The sequence below is a fragment of the Lutjanus erythropterus genome, chromosome 10 (genome assembly GCF_056507025.1).
Source record: "Lutjanus erythropterus isolate fLutEry1 chromosome 10, fLutEry1.hap2, whole genome shotgun sequence".
Lineage (NCBI taxonomy): Eukaryota > Metazoa > Chordata > Actinopteri > Lutjaniformes > Lutjanidae > Lutjanus > Lutjanus erythropterus.
Window position 1 is genome coordinate 41,468,252 of NC_139326.1, and position 27,540 is coordinate 41,495,791.

At 40.6% G+C, this 27,540-nt stretch overlaps 1 protein-coding gene across 3 annotated transcripts in view; it reads right to left on the minus strand.

Annotated features, from left to right (window-relative positions):
• Positions 1-466: 466 nt before the first annotated feature.
• Positions 467-27,540, minus strand: part of pdzd2 (PDZ domain containing 2) — a 48,034-nt gene continuing 20,960 nt past the window's right edge. Inside the window, exons 6-25 of one of the 3 annotated variants that reach the window (XM_084729354.1) lie at positions 27,141-27,293; positions 26,828-26,927; positions 25,548-25,696; positions 23,118-23,237; positions 20,664-20,778; positions 20,461-20,534; positions 19,966-20,188; positions 17,984-18,101; positions 17,224-17,356; positions 16,126-16,207; positions 15,903-16,006; positions 15,588-15,750; positions 13,675-14,573; positions 13,352-13,496; positions 7,313-9,965; positions 6,145-6,262; positions 4,293-4,394; positions 3,220-3,463; positions 2,653-2,787; positions 467-972 (exon numbers count right to left, since the gene is read on the minus strand). In XM_084729354.1, coding sequence (XP_084585480.1) covers positions 803-972; positions 2,653-2,787; positions 3,220-3,463; positions 4,293-4,394; positions 6,145-6,262; positions 7,313-9,965; positions 13,352-13,496; positions 13,675-14,573; positions 15,588-15,750; positions 15,903-16,006; positions 16,126-16,207; positions 17,224-17,356; positions 17,984-18,101; positions 19,966-20,188; positions 20,461-20,534; positions 20,664-20,778; positions 23,118-23,237; positions 25,548-25,696; positions 26,828-26,927; positions 27,141-27,293 — 6,000 coding nt within the window. In that variant the 3' untranslated portion in view covers positions 467-802. Of the gene's footprint in view, positions 973-2,652; positions 2,788-3,219; positions 3,464-4,292; positions 4,395-6,144; positions 6,263-7,312; positions 9,966-12,503; positions 12,569-13,351; positions 13,497-13,674; positions 14,574-15,587; positions 15,754-15,902; positions 16,007-16,125; positions 16,208-17,223; positions 17,357-17,983; positions 18,102-19,965; positions 20,189-20,460; positions 20,535-20,663; positions 20,779-23,117; positions 23,238-25,547; positions 25,697-26,827; positions 26,928-27,140; positions 27,294-27,540 lie in introns of those variants that run through there. The other 2 variants (XM_084729353.1, XM_084729355.1) reach the window with 2 other exon arrangements.

Genomic DNA, 27,540 nt, shown 5'->3' on the forward strand with positions numbered 1-27,540 from the left:
CACGCTTTAGATGACAGTGAGTGACGTTTGTTTGCTGCAGCTTATTCCCCTGGGGAATCAAGATCACTTGCTATACAGACATGTGCAGCCATGTTTGAGATGCGTTGTCATAACTACTGATGCGGATGTCGTCTATATATCCTACCCCCACTCCCATAGGTCCCTAGAAACACACCTGCCAAGTTTGAAATAGATCAGTTGAATGATTCTTGAGATAAGTGGCTTGTATACATACACACATATACAAATGGAGATTCCTCCCTTTATAGTAAGATGTTGCAACACCAAAGTGAACAACGATAGAGTAATAGTTTTGAATTGATGGTATGATAGTTACATTTCTGAAGCTTAGAGTGCACAGATGTTAAGGTTTATACTTTTGTTGAGCTACTTTTTTCCAGTTTGTGGTTATTAACAGTTGTTATCTAACAGTCAGCATGAATGTTCTGACCACAGGCAGTCATAGTTGTTTTCACAGACTGACTTTATTTAAAAAAAAACAAAAAAAACAACCATATTGTTTTCCTTAGCATTCCAGAGTAAATCTATTGTAAACAAACTGCACTTCCCATCTGCAATAAATCATTATTCAGCATTGTACATCAAAATAGTTAGTGGTCCATCCAATTTGACCTCTTTATAAGTACAAACAAATGTAACAAGACAAAACACAAAATCTCAAATAAAATCTTTCGGACAATTTGTATTAAGTGGGAAAGTCCTTGTTTGATCTGCTTCTCCATACCCTATTTCTGAGGGCTACTTCACACTGGCCCCTCTCAGAAAGATTCAGTTTCCTCATTTATGACAGTGAGGTACTGGGCTTGCGGATGAGGAGGTGGTTGGGACCTTCATTAGTGGATTTGATGATTTTCCAGGCATCATGGTGCATTAGGCCCTCCAGAGAACAGCCATTGATAGACAGGACCTCATCACCGATTTCAATAAGCCCAGACTGTTCTGCAGCACCTCCTGTAGGAGAAAAGTACAGCTATTAAGCCTTACATAAAGATACAATTTCCTAACAGGTTGGAAGACTGAAAGTGTGTTCAGATGAAATATGAAGGGAATCTGTATGTTGTATCATACTAAAACAAAGCTCTTGACTATTATTTCCACTGCAGCCTCCACAGTTCTCACCCAGAGAGCAAGGAACCAAATAATCTTTACTGCAAGAACATACTAAGATAACAATTTACACTGGTCTATTGTCACAGCCGTTTGTTTTTTTTTGTTTTTTTTTGGCTTGCCTAATGTGAGCCTATCAGAGGGCAGATGTTAGAAAAAGGAGAGCAGAGGAAGAAGAAAGTGTTGTGCTGTGGAAAGTGTAACTATTATGGACAGTCAACGATAAGAATCATCTTCTGAAGTATTTTGGTTTAGTTTCTTTTTGTTAACCTGAATGAACTCAGTGCTCGAGTATGCTGGCCCCAACCCTGCAGTCAAAAGAGCAACACTTCAGTGAACAAGTGGAGCAACAGAGGAAAGTTATACTGGTGAGTGTGGAAGCCTGGGAAGTGAAAAAATGTATAAACTGGAATGCAAACAGATTGTGAAAAGGTGTGCTTGTGAAAGAAACGATACTGTGATGTCTGCAGGTATAAACAGGTGATACAAAACAGTGCCTGAAATGTTTCTGCTGGTTCTTAGCGGTCGTGAGTACCTGCAGTACTGATTCTGTTCACATTAGTAACCGTATTATTTATTATGTAGCACTACGTCCTGGTGAGCATGTCTGTACCCACCAGTGAGGTCTTTTTCTGAGGTGTATATAAGTTGTGAAATAATCCTAATATTAGGTCAGGGGACCATGTGACCAGTTGGAGCCTGGGTTTACAGGTCCGTAGGGACTGTTCAAATACAAAGGGGAAGTGAATTGTGTTCATGGTGCTCCTGAATGCCAAGCTAAAGCTAAACAGTATCATGTAAATGCACTGAAGATGTATAAATTTGAGAGATTGCATGTGCTACACAGCGCCTGAAACAGAGGACAAAGGGGAGTTTGATTATGATCAGATCCCTCAGATACAGTGAATGCTCAACTGTATAATAATCAGGCTTGGTAACAAAAGCATTTTGAGTTGTATGTTTACAGTGGAGACAAGATAAGAGTTTATTCAGACCACAGTCCCTCAGCTTTCCAGTGTGCCACTGTTCAAGAGTTCAGATGGAACCTGGTGTTGTTACTGAATAACATTTGGGGGGTCAGGCATATTTCAGGCCAGAACAGTGTAGTGGCCTGAACTGACTCCAAGCTCAGTGCACGGGTATTAACACAAGAGGAGGACTAGAGTGGATCTCAGAGGGCTGGACCTAACCACACAGTCCAGTGAGGAACACTGTGGGAATGAGTGGAGTAATGGAGGACAGTTAGTTGAGTTCCTTGCATCTGTAATCAAAACATTAAGTTTATGTCACTGCATGTTAGTAAGTGGTACAGTTAAAAGACTTTGTGGTAATCCCTTGGGCGAAATAACAAATCATTTTTCCAGCACTACCTGTGCCAAGTCACTATGATAACATGTGGTAACAGATTAGGGACATGGCAGATAAACACAAGTTTCCACAGACAAACTTGACATCAGAAATCATAAGAGTACCACAGGTACACTGCAGTCCACTGTGAACAGGCCTACACCTGACTACACATACCTTTAAAGATGCGTTTGACAATGAGAGGCCTGTCTCCATGGCTTGAGGACTTTCCCCCCTCTAAGCTGAAGCCCAGGCCAGCAGAAGATTTGTGAAGCTCCACTGTTAAAGCACCGTCTGGAGCAACGTCCACCACTGAGACACATTCAAGATACAGAATTACACAGGTGCAACATGAACACAGGCAGGTTATAAGAAGTTGCCTCGACCCAACCAAGTTACCTAGCTGCCAGGTGATGACAGCTAATAATACAACAGTAAGGACTGTCTGATAATGGACTGTCCATTTAATTCTTGTATATGATAGAGTGAAGTGGTCTACAGGAGCTGGGCTAGTGAACTGACAGAACAACCAGAGCAGAGAACTTTGATAGGGAACAAGCATACAAAAGCTGTACAGGATAATGTTAAAAGACAGGTAAGACAAAGACAGGTAAAGGTTAAAAATGTTAAACATAACATGGAAACCACAGATGAAGTTCTGTTGCTGTGGTGGAAAAACTACCTTACACCCATGAAGAGTGGCAGGTTTGTCTGTAATATCATGGATAGAAGCCAAGGCCTTACCTGCAGAACACATCCCCTTTTGCTGGCTAGCCATGTCATGTCTGTCAGAGACACCCAGTTCACTGTCCTTGTCTCGCCGAATGACGACTAAGGCTTGATTGGACAGCCTGGCTTGATGAAGGCAGGTCACAGCCTCTCCATGGGTTTTACCCTCCAGACTTGTGCCATTGATGGACAGGATGCTGTCACCTCTTTGGATTGTGCCTTCGATGCTAGCTGCACCTTTGGTGAAGACCCGATGAACCTGGACACAGACGTATGTGTAACACTACTACCACTTACTGCACAGAGATACTGGCAATAACTATTAAAACATGGTTAGCCTTGTCTCTAAATTATCTTTCATCTTCCATCTTGACATTTATACTGAAGAGCCACAAGATTAATAATTTAAAATTTAAAGGTCCCCCTTGTGCCGCCAAAACAGCTCTGAGCCATCGAGGCATGAACTCTGCAGACCTCTGAAGGTGTCCTGTGCTATCTGGCACCAAGACGTTTGCAGCAGATTTAAGTCCTGTAAGCTACAAGGTGGGACCTCCACAGATCAGACTTGTGACTTCTGTCCCACAGATGCTGGATTCGTTTGAAGGCTAAGTGAACATCTTGTCAACACCAAGCTAACATCTTTCATTGCTCCTTGGTCCAGTTCTACCCTCAAGTGTCCACTGTAGGTACACTGTAGGTGGCTATGCAGCAAGCTGCAATGCACGGTGTGTTGGATTGGACCAGACCAACTAGCCTTTGCTCCCCACAGGTAACAGCCAGCCTCAGCTGCCAAAGACCACGTTGCCAATTCACTAGTATTGTTCCATGGGCAACACTTGGTTAGGTACTAACCACTAACCACAATCTACACTGCAGCATTTTCTACAAGCCACTTTTCTTGAGAGGCTTTCATACTGTAAATTATGAAATTATGAATTAAAACCCCTACAGTATATGTAGGATTTGCAAAATTCTCACTTAGTTAGCCCCCAGTGCCAGCTTGCAATGCACATCATAATTCAACTCTGAATGATGTTGAGCATTGCATTTGAACACTAAGTTCCTGAGCCTTGACATACTGTACTTACAGTTATTTCCTTCTGCTCCAGGTCGACTCCACCAGCAATACTAAAACCAAGTCCTGAGCCTTCTTCTTTTCTCAGGATGATAACACAAGTATTGCCATGAACCTGCAGAGAGTCAGTGTGAGAAATTCATATTAATAGATAAAAACAAATTCATAGATTAATATAGTCTACAGAATACTGTTCATATTTTATGCCTTCACAGTATGTAGGACCAAGAATTCCCTCATAGTAAGTGTCTATACCAAATTTTAAACTACAGATCTATTTAGAATATCTAAATAGCCTATGTCACATTAATAAATGTAAATGTTTCAGAGAGCAGTGAGAATGTACTTTGTAAGTTTTACAACACTCGTTTTTGGGAAAAATATCTACTATTACACAGTGTCACGTCCTGTTTTACATAAGGCATATAACCATAAAAGCCATAATGAGCTGGAATGTTGACAAAATGTCAGATGCATGGAAATGGTCAGTCTTGTGGGTCCTAGAGTTATTCAAATGACATTTTCTGCTGCCATCCTGCCTGCAACTTGATGTGGAAGTGAAGACCAACAGATCACTGTTTTTTGACATAAATGTCTGCCTTGCTGCCTGCTCCTCTCCATCAGAGTCATCTTCATCAGAGGGGCTGTAATCAGAGTCAGATTCTTCCACATTGTCTTACTGCGGGCAGCACGGTGGTGCAGTGGTTAGCACTGCTGCCTCACAGCAAGAAGGTCCTGAGTTTGAATCCCCCAGCTGACTGGGGCAGGACCTTTCTGTGCGGAGTTTGCATGTTCTCCTCATATCTGCGTGGGTTCTCTCCGGGTTCTCCGGCTTCCTCCCACAGTCCAAAGACATGCATGCTAGGTTAATTGGTGACTCTAAATTGTCTGTAGGTGTGAATGTGAGTGTGAGTGGTTGTCTGTCTCTATGTCTCAGCCCTGCGATGAACTGGCAACTTGTCCAGGGTGAACCCTGCCTCTCACCCAATGTCAGCTGGGATAGACTCCAGCAGCCCGTGACACTTCAGGAATAAGCAGTTATAGAAAATGGATAGATGGATTGTCTTCCTGCTCTGACACATCCTCCACCAAATCACTATCAACCTCCTCATCTTGGAAGATCAGATCAAGGATCTGTTGCACACCAAGTCTTGCTGACATGTCAGTCACTGAAATGGCAGCTCAGGTACCTGTATAATGTTATGAACCCCCCACAACCACATTCCCAACCCAAATTGATTCAAATTTTTTACTTTGTTGTACTTTTATTACATTTCAAGTGCTTGTGCTTGCAGGTGCAGATCTTGTGTCTTTGTCAAGGTACCCTCTGACCTCTGGGTGACTTCTGTTCCCTTTGTGCACCATATGATCACTCCTATGCTGTTTTACTATTTCACTGTTTCGAGATTCCCCCATGCCCGTCTGTCTCTGCAGGAACCTGGGCAAATGTGGTGGGTACACAGACAGTTCTTGTGACAGTGTCAAGGACCCCCTTGAACTCTGTCACCACTGTCCCATAAAAAATACACACAAACATGGCCTGTACAGTTTCACAGTTTGAACATTCCCTAAAACCACCATTTTCCTTGATTTGACACACACTGGTAGATCTAAAATCCATGTCAATAGATACGGGTCAATTTGACCCAAAACAGCCTCAATGTACAAAAATTTGTAGCACCTGTACAAAAATATAAGATTTTAAAATATTTTAATTTTTGTGTATCTTGGGTCACTTGGCGTTTAGGGTATTTTTACTGCTGTCAAATGTCAAAACGGGTCAAATTTGACCCGAACAGTATGTAGGGGTTAAATTACATGTGAAATAGGTCTTGCAAATGTATGTAACAGCATTATCACGTTACCTCTGAGAGGGCCTTGGTGTCCTGAAGCAGGCCTGATACGTAGGATTTCATGGTCGTGGAGGACAGCAGGGTTTGTAGCTTACATTGACTCACAGGAGAAGAAGCCAACTCCTTTAAACTGTATACAAAAGGAGTCAAAATGAACTCAGAGTTGATGTATGTTTTCCCATAATTACCACTTCAAACAAAACTATCCTTTGAAATCAAACATGATTCTTTATTAGCACTGTATTGACATGTGTGGCCTTTTGGATATAAAATGTCATCACCTCATCATTAGACATCTGTTTAAAACTGTCATAATTTGCAAATGAAAACTTGAGTTATGGCCAAAAACATGTTTTGTGAGATTACAGTGACCTTGACCTTTGACTTCCAAATTCTAATCAGTTCATCCTTGAGTCCAAGTGGACGTTTTTGACAAGTTTGATTTAATTCTGTCAAAGCACTCTTTGGATATGGGGTTCACGAGAATGGGATGAACAACCCAAAAAACTCATTTGAATTAACATACATGACAGCCAAAATCTACTATGTGGCATATTCAGATTCATCTTGATTGATTTCAGAAAGTCTGGACCACAAAAAAACTATATGAAATGCCATTTTTCACATCAGATCCAAGCCACATTTGGAGGTTTGGTTTGAAATGTGATTCCAGTCAGATTTTTACTGATGGATCTCAGTCCAGATGCTCTGGCTATGGGTATCGGACTTCAAAGTGGCTTTGTGTCACTCCCAATGTGACACACAACAATGTCAAATCTATAGATAAGGGAGTGTATTGGAGTGTCTGAGCAGAATCTGTGGAGCAACAGAGCAGTTTGAAGGACAACAGTTTGTCTGGTGTGATGGAGGAGTTCTGCACAGGAACTTGATAGCACAATTGAAGGGCAAGGTGATCGGCCACTGTTTCTCATGTTCCTACCTTAGAAAGCTGTGTCACCAGCATACGTAGTTAGTGATGGTTATGTCAGTACCACAAAAAACAAAGCAGACAGGTAAATCTGATGTGATCACTTGCTAATAACAGTACAACAGTCTTGCTTAAAGATCTGACTTGAGAGACAAATCTGATTTAGCTGTGGTGTGAACAAAGCCATAATAGCTTCAATGTGTTTTTAATGTAAAGGACCAAAAATGAGCAGTTTTTAATTGAAATCCCCACCTGATGGACCAGCCAGGCTGGTGCCCCTGGATCTCTGTGCTCCCCTGAGGAGTATCTTCTGTGGAAAGACTGCCTCGGCTTACTCTGTTCACATCCACTTTTGTCAGGGTTGCAGAAGATAGAAAGCTCTCAGTGACTGTGGCTTTCTTAAGTGTAGTTGGATGGATGCCAGGTTCAGTTTTATCTCCAGCTGTGTCATGTCCTCTGGTAAAGTCCTCTGTGCATAGTTTTTCCAGTTCAGGCATACTGAGAGCCCTGAGCTGCCGCAACTTGTTGCGGGGATATTTGCTGTGTTTCCTTCGCAGCACCTGAGAGGTCTGTGGTGTAATGTCATCTGGTGCTGTTTGAACTTCAGCCTCAGAACTATCCTCAGTCAGAGGAACTGTGTTACAGCTTGAATGGGGTAGCTCAAAGTTCATCAGGGCAATGCTGGATGGAGATTTACCAAGAAGAGGTGAGCAGGGTGTGGTAGGGATTACATTTTCCGCAAAAGAACTCCTTTGCCTTGCCTGGCTGTCAATAGAATTAACAGAGTCCATATAACCAGCAATCCTTTGGTTAAGTGAGGCTCTGTATGTAAGAGCAAAGGACTGAATGTCACTGCTTTTAGCTACAGGCTTGTCAAAGTTAGCCAGATTTTCAAATGACTTTATCTTATGTTGGACAGAGAAGGGATTGTAGTTTAAAGACAAGGTGGTGTCTGTGGAGAAGCTTCGCTTTTCCAGTGTCTTTATGTATAGTCTGGATGTGCTGGACTTTAGGGTCTCACTTGTCTCCACAAAAGTACTGGGTTTGGAGCCATTACTTGTGTTTGAATGAGTTTCTTTAGTAGAACACAGTGAACTAAATACTGTGTTACTGACCATGCCATTTGGTTTTTCTCCTGTGGAGATGGCAGGAGAAAGCATATGTGCTAGTCTTGTATCTGTGCCTCTTTGCGAGGGTTTAGAGTCTTTAGAATTAACTGTTTCATTATGAGTCATAACTGGTGATGATGAAACAGATAAGCCAGACAGTCGCACTTCTATGAATGTCCTCTGAGTGCCAAGTGGGGGCGATCGGCCTGGCGATTTAGTTGTTGCTAAAGGGCTGTCCTTCTCCTTCACCAGTTGTGCAGTTTGTAATGTGCCACCTGAAGGTCCGTGCTCAGCTGGAAGTTGCCTCCTGTCACTTACTTTGGTCAAGGCAAGATATCTGATCATATCAGCCTGGTTATTATTCTTTAATAAGCATGACATGGCTGCCGTTGATGGCAACTTTGTGGACTCGTTTGAGGAAGTGTTGTTGTTTGAAGGAAATGGACTTTCACTCTTAGGAGATGTTTGGAGAAGTTCCTCCTGTGGTTTGTTCTTATTCTTAATACTCAGACCCTTCAGTTGGGGAACACTAGTGTATGGTCTGCTTTGAGTTTCAACCTTAAGTTTAACATTATTACTCCACAAAGGAAAGTCAGAATTATCAAGGACTCTTAGCCCAGAGGTCTTCTTAAGCAAAGCACTAGCATGGGGATCTAAATGAGTTCTGCACTCCAAGACTTTTTCTTTGTTTGTAATTGATGCTGAGACTCTTGTGTCTGATCTGCTGATGCTTGAAACTAAGGTCTTTGATTCCATTGATGGTGACTGAGGTGTTTGTGTATTCAAATGGTTAAAAAAATTTGAGGTATCAGCATACATATTTGCAGCAGAATCCTGAATGACACTGTGGGTATCAGGTGGGGACAGGCTGCTGTAAACACCTTGGCTTCCAGGACTGGATGCCACACCTGCTTTACCTTTGTTACAGGATTCAATGGCACTGCTAATATGGCACTCTACAGAAGACACAGGTATTATACAGTTGGAAGACTGGCATGGTTGTTCTGTTGAGAACTGAGAAAGCTGTGAGCTTTGGAAAGATGTAACGGAGTTTTCTGTGTTTGTCAGTGGGACATCAGAGAGGACCTGCAAAACATCACAGATCTGATCCTGGTTTGTTTTTTGACTGCTGCCATGCTGAGAGTGTGAAGACCCATTTGACTGGCTTATGTGAGTGTGTCCAGCAGCATCAGGCCCATCATACCCAGCACGGACATCACAGGAACAAAACTCCACTTCCTCCTCATCTGAGGAGGGCTCATCTAGACCACCACCACAAACCATTTTATTGTCAGGGATGGAGTCACTGCTCGAATCACTGTCATCTCCTAAAGGGTACATACATTTAGAACCAGCATCAGGTCTTTCTGGACTTGATCCATTTAAAACAGCAGAGCCGTTTTCCTTTTGTTGGGTTACATGTGCTGTTACCACAGGGACAAAGGCACTTTTTTCATCCAGGATGGAACAGTCTAGGGGACTTGACTGTATTGGAACCTGAGTGCTATCTGTGTCCGACAGGGTTGTAGTATCTTGGCTGGAGCAGGATACAGGCTCATTCAAGGATGCTTGGTAGGGCGATTCGGTGTGTGTATTTGCATCACTGCAGAGGCTCCCTCCTGATAAAATGTCATCTATATTGGTGATGGGTATTTGAGAGTCATGGTCTGTTTGGGTTGTGTGGTTGGAATTCCCTGAGTTTGCATGTATTACTTGTCCTTCATCAGATGTCTCCTGAACACATCTGGCTGGATTCATTCTGGTGGAAATTGTCAAAGTGGACAGTCGATCTACAGCTGGGACCAGAAATGAAAAGTTAAGTCAGGACTGACTGAGAGAATCAGACAAATGCTGAGTTATTGTCATTTATCATTTTACATTAAAACTAAAATTGCTATTTTATGTTACAGCGCAGAGAGGTTATATACATGTCATGCAGTTGAACAGGAAAATACAAGACTGTCCAAGGTGAAGGGTTTTCAGTTATGCGACATTAATCTGGTCTGTAATATTTATAAGATTCTTGGAGACCATAGCACTGAGTCATTCTCTATTAATATTTTTTCACTACTTAAAATATTTGACACTCAGAGTAATATAGAATCGAATCATTTGCTAACAAACTGTTTACCAAGAACAGTTTTACAAAGAGTTCTTGAGCCAATAGTAGTAATATCCCTTACACAATCATGAGTTTGACAAAGTGGTGAACCTTGCCCCATCCTTTCTTGTGAGCCTTTTGACGATGTCCTGTTCATAACCAATCATGCTCCTATCACCTGTTTTCAATTAACCATTTCACTTCTGTAACATCCCAAACAGGGTTTTTTTGAGCATTCCACAGTTTCTCCAGTCTTTTCTCACTCCTGTCCAAACTTGATTGAAATCTGTTGCTGGAATCCATTTCAGAATAGGCACATATTTTATATGAAGTTGATGAGATAAAATCTTTAAATATATTGTCTCTGTACTGTTTTACGTCAAAAACTATTAACAAATTATCACATTCTGTTTTTGTTTTTTTTTTCATACACAGCGTCCCAGTGTTTTTGGAATAAGGGTTGTATTCTATACGTTTTTAGTTGTGGCTCATCTCCGGATCAGTCACAAAATTAAATTAATTTGTATCAAAATCAAAATTACAATTCATTTTTGTGATGCAAGGCTTGCTGTTCACCAGAGTTGATGAAAAAGTCACAGGCCCTGCACAGTATTTGGGTGATAAACAAACACAGGTAACTCAAAACTTTACTGGAAGCAACAGCAGGATCAGGGAGAAGACTCCTACACCAAAGCAATGATAAGCTGCACAATTCAAATCACAGACAGGAAATACCTCTAGTTAAATAAAGTTTTGACAATGTAATGATAGTTAACTAAAGGTAAAACTAATATAACAAAGAAAAGTATAAGCAATAACTGATGGGTCATTGAACATTCAGAATGAAAAATTAAATGGCATGTATGAACTCAAACATCATACAGTTTTGCTCTACATTTGCACTGATCATTCCAACCTGGTGTAATAGACTTGCCAGTCCACTGGGGCAGTGTCACTTTCTGTCATGCCTTGGCATGAAAAGCACACACATTCTCATTCCACTGTCAAGTAGCAATAAAACATATGCATTATGTTTGATTACATTTTCAAAATAAAGCTTCCTGAGCAACATTTCAGAGGATGGTCACAGTTTGGACTGGTTTAGGCAACAAAATTACTTGATTAGATTTAAGTATTTCCTTAAAACGATCAACGTTGACTATTTCCCTCACATGGGACGGAACCATGGTCTCCTGTGTCCTGTTCTGTGTGAGGTAAACCTGAACACTGACATGGTATCCTCTCATGGATCAGTGGGTTTATTACATGCTTTGCCATGATGAAACTGGGCTGAAGGATTCATAAAATAAGGCAAGGTCATGCATGCAGCCATACTGTAGAACACAATAACTATGTGAGATTAAAGTCATTAGTTCAAAAAATGTAGGCACACATTTAATTTCCATTCAGCAGTTCTATTAGCAAGGCTTAACTAGAGACATTGCTGTGGTTGCTCCAGGATGTCACCTGAGTAGTTCTTTTATTGCTGTGTCTTGTATTAGAGATGAAAGGGACAGTTAACAAAGTTGCTGAGTTTTGGAGATAACTTACTGAAGATAATCCACACAAACTGTTGTGAGTTGCGAGTAGTACATCAACCCATTGTATCACCACACATAAGGAAGTGTGCATCTACTACATGGATGAGAGGTTACAGCTCAGTCGAAGAGGACACCAATAATGCTAACATTGTGCACTCCATGAGTGGATGCATGCTTCTTTCTGAGCAGTGACATAGTTGGCAGGTGTAGTTTGGTATGAAAATTGTTCCTAGTCATCAGATCATGATTTATGGAAAGAGACTTTCTTGTCTAGTTCCTCAAATGTACATTTTGATGCTTTGAGCACCACAAGCCAAGTGCCACCTAGTGCCATTATATTTGGAGATATGGCCAACATCTCCAAAACTCTGCAACTCACACCAAAACTATCTAGATATATAACACTACAGGTAAAATACATAGTACAGTTGAATTGAATAGAATTCAATTAAATACATCTCTTTGCCAGCAATTCCAAATGTACTTGATGAGTAGATGTAGAAAATCCCAAAATAATGACATGTAACTAAAACTCCTCCACAGCAATGTCTATGCTACACTAAATGACATTTACACTACTCTACTATCAAACTATAAATAAAATTATCAAGCTGAAAGCAAAGCATACATGGAATTCAGCTACAATCTAGTATTTGTAACTAAAGGTAAAATATACTGTATAAGATAGTCACCATGGATAGAAAGCCAGATGCTTGCAGGCTGCTTTGGGGTGAGTGAGGGAGGGTGGAGCCTACATCTTAGGTTGGCATAAAAGGGAAAGACATGGTGCTCTATTTAAAGGTATACTGAGCAGCATTCTGCCACTAATGGCTGGTAAACACAAGCATTATTTTATACCACCACATCACATGTAGGCATAGGATTTTGAAGAACGGCACTGATATAAAGAATAACATCTGCATACTTCATCTTAAGTCCAACTGAAATCATATTCAGTCATCCAAAAAGGCTGATATACTTAGAAAATCTAGATGTGTCAGTGCTCCATATAGTAAGAAAAAAGCCATTACAAGTAAAACGCTATTTTATGAGATGAAATACATTTTGCTGCTGGTCCTGTCCACAGAAGTACATTGCTTAGCTTCCTACACTGGTGCTCCTGCTGCTTCTCTAAACTGGGGTTCTGCTGACTGCCAGCTATTGCAGATAATACACTTACTATGGATAAGCAACTCATACCACTACATTTCAAATAATTTGAACAATCCCTTTATTCCTGATGAACGTGTTTTGCCGTAGTCTCTGCGTCAGGACCCCTGCTATACCAGCGCAGTGGTTTCACATTGAAGTGAATGTGTGAGCAGGTTTTGTTTTTCGGACATTGCTACTGTCAGCCTTATCTGAAACCTGCTCCAGTAGCCCACACCAGTTAGGAAGAATTAAACTAAACACACAAACAAACACATCTCAGTTCTACTTCAAAGATCAAATGTGGAGTCTTGAGGTCAAGCACAGCAGTAGCATTGACTCTGATGCTGGATGAGTTATAAAAACAGAAGTGACTCTAAATCAGTCTTACCTGAAACTGCTCTCTTAACTTCCAAGGACAGAGTCATAGGAAGGTTGAGCATGATCTCCCAGATTTCCTGGTAGCTAGAGGAGCACACATGTTTGTCTCCAATTTTTACAATCTCATCTCCAGGACACAGCTTGCCTGCAGACTCCTGGAAGTACGATTAACAAAAGCAAGAGAATCACCAGTGCTCAAGCCACAAATACCACTAAATGTCAAATTTCTTTTTATTCTTTAAATTATTCCAACTGAGAGGTTTGACAACAGGTCTAAAGTTTCCATTCACTGATATTGGACTGATATGAGGATAAGAAACCAACCAGACATACCCTTTCTGCTGCACCTCCAGGCTTAAGTCCAGCGATGATAACTTTCAGAGGAGAGGACATGATCTCCAGGTCAAGCCCGAATGACTCGTCCTCTCTTCTCCACAGGGTCACAGTGTCAATGCTACAAATACCCACAGGCTCACTGGCATCACCCTTCTTACAGTGCTGATGGGGTATCGACCCATCAGCAATGTTGGGGTTTCTTCCACACTGTGTGGTGGGGGCCTGGGGCTGGGTCAGGGCCAAGCCTGGAGAGGGCTCATCAGCTTTAGACTTCTGCTGCTGGGGCACATTTGGTGCTTCAATGCTCATCATACTTTTGACCCGCGTCACTGCTTTATGCTCGAGTTTGGGGGAGCGCTTTGACTCCAGCTGGCCGTCATCTTGATTTGTATAGCTCACAGTACTGATGGTCAAATTATTGGACCCAGAGAGCCCCCCTGCCTTGTGGTCAAAGGGGCAGCAGATCGGCATGAATGGGGATTCAGAACCAGGTGATTCTGACTTACTTGCAGCAGCTTCCTCACACTGTGAGAGGCCTCCTTCAAGTGGTGTTGTCACATCATTGCTTCCACATCTCTGCAGATCTCCACCATCTTCACTGTCTCCATCCACATCTAATGATGATGTAGCAATTACAACTGCTGAGTCACTTTTGGAGTTAACAGAATCAGATTTGGTTGGCCTGAGGAAGAGCCCCGAGCTTCCAGCATTGTTGGAGTACTCATCATCACTGAGCTCCTCCTCAAAGTACATCATCCGTCTCTGACGGAGAAGTGGGCTCCGCACTGAGGAGGGGCTGGAGGCAGCAATGGGCTGGCAAACTGTCTCTACATGATGATTCAGAGGGACAGGGGTCTTGTCTTGTGGTGTGTTGTACACAGGTACACTCTTCACTTCTGTTAGACAGTAATGAGAAGATGGTAATGTGGTTTATTCAAAAAGGAAATTAACATCTTTGGTCATTTCTCCAAAACAGTATCTCACTCTGAGAAATACCCACTGACAGACCAAAAAAACTAGTCTTCATCACAAGTCTGACAGTATCAGACTTGGGATTTATATCCCAAATATTTCAAAATTTCATCTCAATTACTGAGAGAAATATTATCAAAATTACAGGGATAGTTCACCCAAAAATGAAAATTCAGTCATTATCTACTCACCCTCATGCTGACTGAGGGTTGGGTTTATTTTGTTAGTCCACAAAACACTGCTGGAGTTTCACAGAAAATCAGCATTGTCAAATCTTCCAAACAATGGATGTGAATGGTGACCAAATGTAAAGAGACAACTGGAAAGATTCAGACTAAAAACATGGTGTAAATAATATTTTAGTCAACTTTGCATATTAGGTCTTTAAGAGACATGGATTACACCAGACGAGCTGTATGGAGGCATTTTATGTTTTTATTCTGTTGGGTTTTTTTTAGGTTTTATGTTTGCATTGTTTGGGAGATTCTGCAATGCTGTTTTCCTGTGAAACTCCAGCAGTGTTTTGTGAACTAAAGAAACTAAACCTGATGTTCAATCAGCATGAGGATGAGTGTAGAATGACTGAATTTTCAATTTTGGGTGAGCTATCCCTTTAAAGTGGATTGGGAAAAAGAACTTTATGTGAGCATAACAGAGTAACTTTGGAACCAGGCCCATATGTATACAGCGCTCTTTTCAAATTCACAGAAAATTAAGTTTTCTTTGTGGGGAGAGAAATTCAAATCTGCTTTGATAAACTGAAAACTCTCCCTATAAATTGAATCTGAGTTGAGTATATTCTAGACAGTCTAAATCCATATCTAAGAATGCCACTTCAGATATGTGGTTTCAGAGTTACTTTACTTTGGAGCCTGTTTTAACACCCCCCCCCTCCCCCCCATGACATTTCCATGGTATTTAAATGGGTGAAATGTTACCATGTGGCTGTGATGACCTGTCATCCATGGAGGTAGTGCAGCTCTGCTGGTGGAGCGTCTCCTCGCTGTTTGAAGCCATCAGCATGCTCTCAGACAGGAATGAGGGGCTGGAAACGTCTTGGGAGAAGTACTGAGACAATTCTGTCTCTGAGCTCAGGGAGCCCTGCTGGAAAGAATGACAACCAAACCAAAAACACAAGCACACCATTTTTGAAGTAGTTCTCCACAATAAGCTGTGCTAAGCCAATACAGCAGTGAAAACGAATGAAACAACCTACTGAAGAAATAATTTGTGAATACTGAATGAATTCTTACTCTACTGGCAGGCTCGAGGAATCTCTTCATGGTCCAGCTGAGAGCAGGGGAGCCCTCACCCTGCCTGTCCTTCAGTGTTGGGTACGGACTCTTACAGGAGACACCTACAAATCACAACCATGACAGTTAACCTATAGCACCTACCCACATCATGAAAGACATGTGAGCCCTGCAGTTGAAAGAAGAATAAGATGAAAAGTAAATGTAGGTAAAGATATCAGACCTTGGGAGTGGCCTCTGGTTTTGCTCATCTTGTCCCTGTGTGTGGATCGAGCTATGATGTGATCCATCTCCTGTTCTGACACCTGAGAAAAGACAAGGACAGTTTTTGTCACAACTGCTAAACTGCTACAGATGAACACAACAGTAATTAAGGCATCGTATGAAAATGTTATAATAATTCAAATATTAAAAATAATTAAAAGAATAGAAAGTAAAAAGGGCCCTTGTTACAAGAAAGGAAAGAAGTGGAAAAAAAGTGGGAGTGGGATGCCAGGACAAGAATATGATGGCAAGCTTTTCATCCCACCTTCCACTGTGGACATTAAGGACAGGAAATCGGGTCTCTTTAGACATGGCCAGGCAACATGTTGAACAAACCATTTAAGCAGTTTATTTTTGCCATCATTTGGCAAAAACTGCATAATAACTTTTCAGCATCATGTAATCCACGTAGACTGACTTCTGCTCCTCTTCTTGGCTGGTTTAATTCTTAGATAATCTAGTTAACCTACAGAGAACAAAGCAATGCGATACAGCAGAGAAGCCTTGGGGGTGTTTTTACATTGCACATTGAAATAAATCAATCTGTATTCATGATCATGGAGTTAAAATGATCTAGTTAATTAATTCAGTACCAGTTGATACAGCCTCTGGTTACAAACCCTGCACAACCAACTGCATCATCACTTGGTAAAAGTCAATATGCACACAGTGAAACTGATCATCTTTCATTCGTCCTACTCTCCTCAGAAAGCACAGCTGGCACACAACCACATGCTGAAAAGGCAGAGTCTGTGTAGCAGATAAAAAAAAAATGCCTGTCCTATGTATTTTGGCTGTTGATCCAGGAATACCTGCTGCTATCTGACAGACAACTATCATTTGTGAATGGATTTGTTTGTCAGTAAACCAACAAAAAGCCATAGAGTTTTTTGACATGTGAAGGGACCTTTGGACATGTCCTGGTATGTTTTTGAACAGAGACCTGCTTGTGTTCAAGCTGTTCTACAGGTTAGTGGGTTCTTACACAGTACTAGACAGATGTTAAACATCTTAAAAGTGAATGGATCTATATGAACAGAGACAGACATCATCTCACCTTGGGGTTAGGGTGCCTGCTGATAATGAGACTGACCGGTCCAGGTCCACATTCACTGAGGATGGCGTAGGCCTCACTGAGAGCAGCATGACGAAGACTGACTGAGTCCACCTCCAGGATCTGATCTCCTCGACTGCACAGAGAAACACAGGTGTTAGCTCAACACTGTCTTTGTTCATACCCCAGGCCCATGTCAACATATGACCAATAAATGATACACATACCAGTGAGCTCAACGTAAGCTGCTCATCTGGTATAGTTGCATCAGTAAAGTTAACTAAAAAGTCTGATTGCTATTATATTGACTGAAAGTGTGATTGCAACAAGTGATACAATTAGTGGGAATGAAAAAAAGAAACATTTAAAATCTTGATGATGTGATGGTCTTTTTTCAATTTTTATTGATGCTTCTTTATATTTTTGCTTACTTTGCAGCTGCAACACTGAAAATTTCCCCATTGTGGGACTATAAAAAAGTAATATCTTAATTCATCTTATCTCATTTCTGTCTCTACCAAAAGAAACTTGTTTTCTTTCATCTGGAGAACAAGATTTGTAGGCCATGGCATCTCTGCAACGCTACAGTACTTTATTATAATGCTGTTTTATCACACAAATTTCCTTTATTAAAAAATTGCAGGGTTCTGTGATTTGGACATTGCATTTGGCCATATTGCAATTTCGATAACATTGCAATTAATTGTGCATCCCTACTTGTGTCTATCAGTTTCACATTCACCGATGACTCTGACGGTTTTACCTGAGCCTGCCGTCCATCTTGGCCACAGATCCCAGTGCCAGACTGTGGATGTAGATGCCAGGAGGAGAGTTCTCCAGGGTCAAACAGCAAACTCCGATCCCCAGACCAACACCAGGCTCTAAAAAAAAAATCAACATTCACCATCAGAACAGCAGTGTTGAGGTTCCCTTCACTGCAAGAATAGCACCAGAGCTCCCTCTAACATATGATAACCTGCACAAATATTTCATTCATAATATTACAGCCACAAAAAGCAGTTTAGGATAAACTATACTTTCTTCTCTTTTGTAGTTTACCAGTGGTGGACAGAGCTACCTAACTCTCTGTGATGTGCAGAGTCCCTCTCTGTGTTTAAAAAAATGTATGACGATATACTGTCCACATACTTCTGTATATACTTGCTCTGCGTCTGTTTCCTAGTTTGGGCCCGTTAGAAATCCCTGCAGCCACATCTGGCGGAAAGCCTGTAACAGCAGCAGATTAATGCCCCTGGTGTCACAATCACACGTTCAGCTGTGACACATGGCTGGAGTGTGTCTGGAGACATACAGCTCCACTGTCTTTGACTCTGTGATCAATTTTGGCCATTTAATCAGTGAAAGTTGTAATACTGTTTGTTGTTTTGACCCGTGAATGTTAAATAAAACTCTCATATCAGAACAAATATGTTTCTTGCTGCTCTTCAGCACTGTTTTGAAGGGACATGTTACTCCAAAATCAAAAATACATATTTGTCTTCTTCCCTGTTGTGCTATTTATCCACCTAGATAGAGATTTGTAGATATTGGCTGTACAGATATCTGCCTTCTCTCCAATATAATAAAACTAAACAGCATTCTTGTGGCTTGCGGTGCTCAAAACTCTTGGCTTGGACAGTGTCAAGGTATCAGCAGTACCTGTTTCCATAAACCGCATTAAGTTTCAAACTTTAGTTTGTCCCTTTGTCTTATGTTCCACAAATCATTTCACTTTTAACAGACTGAACCCCTTAAAATTGTTACTAAGGACCTGCTAGCAACACATAAGGGAATGCAAACAAAGATCAAAGGGTTTTCCCTGACATCATCCAAAGGAAATCCTGAAGATCATTTTATGCAACTCATTTTTTTCATAAGGCATCTGGAAATGAACATTTAAGGGGAGCCTTAGCCTAAGTGGTTGTATGGAATGGGCATGGTGTATTTAGAAATCCCCAGATAGGCATGATTTTCAATACGGTCCAAAATACAGAAGCTCCTCTTGCTATCAAACAGATACAGAGATCCTGTATTGAGGTGATGTATTGTGCGAGTGGTGACAATAATGTACAGGGCTAGAAAAAACGACATATGCTTCTGTTCCTGTTTGGGAGTATTTAGGGTTTGATAGCCCCGGGATTTTATCCAGTTACCAGTCTGCCACCTGCACATCATCTCCACCCAGTCCACTGATGTGTAGCAATCCATCATGGCAACAATTGTCATAGGATCCTCCAGCATGGATCTATGGAAGCAGGGCACTTATTCCCTTTCCTTTTCATTAGTAGGGGCCACAAGTGATGCACACTCTGACTCCAGAGTACATAGTATAAACTTTTTATAATATACCATATACCCTGGTGAAATATAAGGAGATATATACGGTCCAAGTCTACAAAGTACCAAAGAAATAAATTTGAAAAACTCAAGAGCAATGTCTATATCCAGTAATCATGACCAGCTCACTCAAGATAACCCACAGACCTTGTCATGGGCAGATTCATGTAGGAACTATTTTTCTTTCTACTGAGCTACACCCACCAACTGAATCACTGCAGGGATTATGTATGCATGCAAATGCGTATGCATCTACTTATGGATGAGTGGCTTGTGACAGCATGGAATATAAACATTAATGCATCCTCCTCTGCTGAGCTGTAACTGAGCTAGCATGGTGATAAAGTTGGCAGGTGTAGTTTGGTAAAGAGAAAATGGTTCCATCACCAAGCCATCAGCTCAGCTAACCTTTATTAAGTGTGACCTCCATGATGATGCAGTCTTTTGGACCAGGACCAGGGCCTCTGCGGCTCTCAGCCTCTTCAAACCCTGTGGGGACAGGCGTCCCCCCACTGGTATTGGAGTTTGGCGAGCTGGAGCGGCTGAGGAGGGTAGGGGTCGGACAGGGTGTCAGGCTGGGACTGCGCAGACGAGTTCGGATGGTCAGAGTCACCACACCTTTTTTCAGTTGCTGTTGGAAAAAAATAAATGAGGTTTAGTCAGTTTACTTAGCGGCAGTGACACTGACAGACAAATGACAGTCACTGACAAAAAGACACTGATAAACTGGTCAAAAACATTCTATGGTCTGAATGAAAACACAGTTTTTGTCACAAACATTTTAAAAAATGCAAAAGTTTGACAGTCTATGCTCTACAGCTGAATTTCTCCAGCCTTTCATGTGTGATATCACTGCTTTTAACAACACTGTCAGACAGAAGCCATTGTGAACACCGAGTCCACCTTGAAGGTCTGGATGGCCTGTTGGTGTGTGAGTCCTTGGAGAGACTCTCCGTTCACCTCCAGGATCTCATCTCCTGAACAGAGAAGCATACAGTTAGACTGAGGTGGATGTAAATGTATATCATTGTTTTTCTCATATTACACAGTTCACTTCCCTATGTACTCTCTCAGCTAAGTCAAATGAAATGAAAAGGAACTGTTACCCTCTTTCAGGCGTCCATCAGCTGCTGCTGCTCCATGAGGGAAAATGGTTTTGACAAAAATCCCCATCTGACCACGAGCTGAGTCCTGCCCGCCAACAATACTGAATCCTAGGCCCTGTAAAAGTTACATCTCAATGAATGTCAGACAAGACAGCAAAGACACAGTAGTCAGTGCCCATTTATTTTGTTTTTCTGAAAATATTATTTTTGTTTGATGGTTGATGGTGGTGAAACAAAACAGAAGAGAGCTTGTGCACTCATGTTGTTTTTCTGATGTCTCCAGACTTCTCAGGTCGTCTGTGACATCTCTGCTTTCTGCCCCCAAAGTCAAAACTAAAGGCAAGGCAGCATTAAGTTTTTATGCTTCACACATTTGGAACAAAGTCTAACTACAAGTCTGCTGCAACTCTCAGAAAAGTCTTCAGCCTCGACTTAAAAGAACTGTTTTCCTCTACCTTTCATGAAACCAAATCTATGGCTTTTGATTAACTTAAACTGCACTGTAACTTTACGATGCTGTTTTATGTTATTTCTTTATTTTCTATTTAACTCTTAATTGTATTGAAATTACATTTTGTAATTTTATTCACAATGTCCCTCATTTTCTTCTCTTCCACCACAACTTGTCTAAGAAAATATGTTAAACTCTAACCCCCCTGCTCAGAAAGGTTTAAATATCATTCTTATTTGAGAGCCTCTTAAGCTTAGAAAATCATTCAACTCAGAAAATCAAATCATACTGGGCAGCTCCTATTCACCATGTACTTGACTAGAACTCATTCACTTTAAGGTTTTAAACAGAATGCATTACAGTAAGTCCAGGCTAGCTGAACTCTACTTATACTCAAGATGTAACTGTTGTTCTCATTCACCTGAAGATCTGATGCATTTGTTTTGTTCATGCTCTGCTCTCTCAGAATTATTGGTCTTTAATTTTTGAGACCAAATTGCTGTCTTTGGAGTAGCGAATCATTTGTTCTCAATCTTGAATACTAAACAAAAGGATGTTATTGCATTCACAACTCTTCTGGCTTCCAGAAGGATCTCCTTCATCACCTTCACATTCTGGGTGGATAAAAGATTTAATATCATATTTAACCTTAGAAAAAAAATAAATACACATTGAGGGGATCGAAAGAACATTTTTACTCAAAATGGCAGCCTTTCCTTTCTTATTTTGTAAACCTGTCTGCACTGCCTTTGGAGCAGGGACTTTGGTGTTGAAACATATAATTTTCCCATATGCAGTTTTACCTATATTGTGCCTAATTTGATATTACACAACTACATCTCCATGGTTTCAGATGGTTTGTTCTCTTTTTTACATGTGTTGTACACATTTTCATTGTTTAACACTCAGGCCTGTGAGACTTAATATGTTTGTACCTGTAAAATGACTATCCTCTAATGAAAGAAATACATGGTTTTACATTTATTTTTTATTTATTTTATTATTTCCTGTTCCTGTTTTTGTTAGATTTGTTTGTTTTGTTTGGCTTTATTTGAAAATATGAAAGAGAGAGAGATTTATACATTTTGGATACTGAATTTGTACCTACATCTCTAGTAATAAAAATACTTCACAGAAAAAAGAAATTACTTCTTACATTGTCATATGTTCCTTTTCCTTTTGTGCTGATGCGTTGTACCTTTTATGTAAAGCAAAAACTGTAAATCACTGCAGTGTAGGAACTTGAAGTCACAAAAAAGTTGTGCTAGGATAATTTCAATAAGTGATTTCTTTCTCTTCTGTGAAAACAGGTGGAGAGAAAATGTAGGTTGTAAAACTCATTTTGGCCACCAGAGGCTGAAGTGCACCACTATCTCATGTTCTACACAGAACAGCATTTAACGTTATGTTTTCAAGAGAGACATGACAGTAATGTTACAAGCGTAACTGACACACAATAATTGTACCTCATGTACCTCGTGTTTGGAGTGCATGATCCTGATAAACATTTTTTTCCGACTGTTACACAGATGGAAAACTTTCAATTTATTGCAAAGTTAAAAAGAAATTGTAGTATTGGGTGTCCTGACATCTGAACGATTTAGGTGCAAACCAAATAATCACAAAGTGACCAGTTTTGACTTTTATTTTATTTTATTTTATTTTCACACCCATATCTCTCTTCTCATGGTCCCTGACTACATCTATGCTGTCCACTATCTAATAAAGGCAAAAATGCCACAAAGAAACCTTAAAGGATGTTACCAACCATTTTGTATATGGAACATTAAGTGTGCATGATTAAAGGCATGACAACATGAACCTTTCACCAATATGCAGAATGATTTAAAAACAAACCCAGAATTGTAAAGTGAGTCAGTTATGTCAGGATGCATCAGAACCAACACACACACATGCACGTGTTACTGTGTGCTCACACACACACATTATGAGTACTTTCTCTGAGCTTTATTCATGCATACATGTCAAAGGAGGCCACTCACCTTGCCCTGGCCTTTCATCAGCACTATACTGGAGATAATGGATGGCTGTGCCAGTCGCCATGGAGACTCTACTTGAATGGTACTCAGGGAGCGAGCTGATTTCTTAATGATCTGATATTCCTAAAAGGAGATGAATATAAAAAGCAAAAAACAGTCAGATAAATTCATCTTAGTTATTTATAATGTCATCACATTTTTCTTTGCTGAGTTCCACTTTATTCTAAAGGCTCATTTGCCTTATTTTGTCATACTTTAGGATAACGTGTCTGTGTGTTGTCCTTTCTTTAGCCCTGTATTTTCTGTCTCAATCCTGCTGGCTGGGCTACCTGTAGACTCCAGAGGTATACTTTTTGTCATATTCTCACAGGTAGTTTATTCTACCATTCCATCGATCCACTCCTGACTCATGACCTTGTCATTGTTTTTTGTTTCTGTTTCCTGCTTTTCAGGGACAAAGAGTCTTTTAAGTTGAATCAGATTTGGCCACTCAATATGAATATTAGGCGATTTATTATTTTTTTCAGTTCAGTGCGCCACAATAAACTCCTATATCAGTCTACATGAGTAAGAATCATATTTTAATGCCTTTCTTTGGTTACTGTGATGTTAAAACATCAGATTTTCACACAGTTAGAGAAAAGTGTGTATCCACCTACAGTTGTCAGAAAATCAGCAGAGCAGCAGAGCTTCTCTCCCGAGGCTGCAGCTGCTAATAGCTGCTAATTGTTGGAACAGAGGAAAGACAAACCAAGACCTTTTTGGTGAGTTATATTTTGTTTCTGTGTGCTCTGGTGAAGTGTTTCTGCCACTTCCATCGGTTAGTTTTGTAGTTTGGGTGATTTTGAGACTTGGTATGCAATGTGTACAGCCTGTTATTCTGTTTGAATTGCTCTGTGGACAATGATGCACTCAAAAAACAAGAGTGTGCCAGCTGATCAAAAGATATAATTATGATTCCCCTTGATTCCTCATTGAAATGTTCTCCCTTCCCTGTGCATTTTTATAAGCTTTATCTGTTTTATCATGTTACTGTACACAATGACAAAAGAAAAAACATGAATGCTTGCCCAGAAGAATCTCTGTCATCTGAAAAAAAACACACACTGTTTTGGAGTCCTGAATGAGCCAAGTCAAAAGCAACAGATTCCACCCCTGCGGTTTTAATGAATATAGACAATTAATGTAATATAGTAGATAACTGTTCATGGTCTAACACACTATCAGGGTGGTAGGGGCACAGATTTCTTCATGTGCTCTATTTTCATTTTAAACAATATATAAATTAACTGCAACTTTCCTAGAATAATTATCATCTGTTGTTGTTTTGTTTTCAGACAACATTAATTATGTAACTAACAATGTCATTAAAAAAATAAGTAAGCAGTTTACTGTGATGGTTGTTTCTGACAGTAGTTTATTCTTGTGTGTCCTTTAAGGTTTGATTGTGTAGCTGCTGGTGGAAAATGTGTATGTTGATGACTGAACCCTCTGTAGGGTTTGTGAGAACATTAACCACACACACAGGCTGTGATTCTGAGTGCTACCTCCTCTTATTTTATCCCTTTCCTCAATTAACCTCTAATTAACACAGCAATTAGTGCAGCGCTCCTTGCTGTTGTCATGACAGTCAGGACAGAGTGAGTGAACAGGCTTTGATCCATCCGTGTGTGTGTGTGTGTAAGGGGGTGATAACAACAACATGATAGGCCACGTGTACATGTGTCTGTCATGCATTTTCACATACACTTTACAAGGTGACTCTATATTACAAAAGCATCTACATTTAAAATGAAATATACAATCATTTAATGAACCTACAGGATGCCAGACATGTTTTGGAGAAACAGGCATTGTTATATTAGATAGATAACGATCTACTGCTGGTTTCCAGGCCTGACTCAAATCAGTCAAAGACATGAAAAGAGCAAATTTCTACTCTGTCTGTTTGGGATTACTGCAGGCATTTCTTCGGTCAGGTCTGGATCAGATTTTGTCTGGTCCTCACAATAAGATAAGATCAACACATAAAAATATCATCAGTAATTTCAGGAATATTTTATAAATATCATATTTATATATAGGTTTGGTGACTGAAATCTATAAGTACATGTACATATGTGTACCAAAAGTACACAATGAACATATGTGCATGTGATATATTGAAGCATGCCACATGTGCAAACCATGTGTGTTGATGAAAAAAGACTAAGAGGCTTCACATGTACATGTGGTGTGGCAGGGGCAATTCAAATACCACACATGTGGGTTAAGTTTGGACACGTGATTCACCTGAGAAAAACAGTGTTTAGTACTTGCTTGTGTAGGTTCATGTTGATTTGGGATACATAGTAAGAGGCTCCAATGACTGGCAGTTCTGTCCATGTTGTCTTCACAGCTTCAAGTTTAGAATGAGGTGAGGTGTTCACTGACCTGTCTTACTCCAGCAGTGTCTAGCTGTTGAGGTAAGGAGTGTTTACGTTGGCCAGGTGGAGGCTTCTCCACCACTTCACAGCTGCTCATTCCGTTCTCTACAAACAGCTCATCATCCTCACCCACTGACTCCAGGCGGCTGCTTCCCCCTGAGCCAACAAAAACAATCATTTCATTTCTCCAAACAGAAGAAGGGATTTCACTTTTTCAGTGTCTCTTGTTTTTATGTGTAACTTGAAATTACACATGCTACTTTAAACATACTTCTTGCATAAACTTTTAGATTTAATGCACATGGTACTAAGAGAAAAATACAAAATTACAGAAATCCAAGATCTGAAAAATACCACACTTTAGGAGAACTTCTTGCACCATTATGGAAATAGGAACCTTTATCACTTCTCATGTATTGATCTACAAGGTAAATGGACTGCATGGTCTAACCACTCAAAGTACTGTTACATTACTGCATTCACACATACACTAATGTCATGATAACAACCTGCTCATCGGGAGCTAGTCTATGCATTCACACAAACACTCACACATGGATGGCGGGAGAAATGTGGGGTTCAGTATCTTGCCCACGGACACTTTGACATGCAGACTGAGGGAGGTGAGGATCAAACTACCAACATGATTAGTGGACGACCTGCCCTATATTCTGAGCCACCCCTTTAAGGACAGGTCCTTCACCCTCCAAGTCTCCCCTGCACAACACTTGAAGTCTGTGGAAAGTAAATTCAGAGTTTTCTTCTAAACACATTATATATGTTAGAAAATGGCTGCTGAAAACGTGAAAATACTGAGAACTATGTAGTACAGAACTGGGGATAAACTGTTGTTCATGATTTCTGTGTTCCAGATGATTTGGGCAGACCTGAACTATGGCTTGATGCTGCAACAGAGGCATAGTCCCCTAATAGAAGCCCTACAAGCTGACTCCAAACAACAACGGCTGTCTTCCACCCACCCTAACAGTCAGTCACAAACACACATTCAGTGACTTTCTCAGTCCAAATCAGCTGGCAGATACTCCTCAGTGCAGTTCTAACAGCCGGACGCTGAAGAAAAAATGCCATCCTGTTGCAGATTGATGCTCCAGTGATTAAATAGATCTCTGTTCTCTGACTCTGGTGGCTAAAACATGTTTGGACAAGTGCAATTTAGCTGATAGATGAACGTAGTGCTATTTGACACTTGAGACAGTGGATTGGACACAACCCCAGCTTAGAGATGCATTGTTTCTAATGTAAAAACTGTCTCTATGAAGTACTAACCCTGGGATCGGCTGTAGAGCTTTGTGGGTGTGGGGCTGCCACAGGATCCTTTGGGTGCTTCTTCAGAAGTTTGTTCCTGTAGTTTCTCCAGGTTAGTCAACTAGAAGGACAAAAACACACAGTTAATCTCTTCTTAAACAACTACAGACTGTCTAATATCTAGTTAGACATTTAAAACACACAACAATATCTATTTCATTCATTTTCATGAATATACCTTTTATTTGATAACATTCAACTTCCATTATTACAGGACTTATGTCAGATTCTCCCACAGACACAAGAACATAATGCACATATTTTGTTTGTGTACCAGGTAGGGGTTGGGCAGGCTGGTGCTGCAGTTGGAGGTCTGTGGTGAGTGAGGGGGAGCAGTCTCAGACAAGGAGGACAAGGAGTTGCAGGTGCTGACCAGGTCTGGCAGACTGGTGGATGGGAAGCGTTCAAAACCCACATCTGACTCCTCCTGCAGGAACAGCAAGAATATTATGGTTTGTTGCAACCAATGCTAGATTTTCACTGTTTTCATTTTTATGGTTTCTTTTCTTTCAGTTAACTCTGTGGCTTTCCACATGCATCCAAAAAAACCCAAAGTGAAGTGACTTAAATTTCTTCCCACAGTAAAAACACAGTTTACAGCCTGCTGCAGATGAAAGAGTTGCAACACTGTGTACAACAAGTGTTTTTTTCACCCTTTTTTCTAAGATGATGAG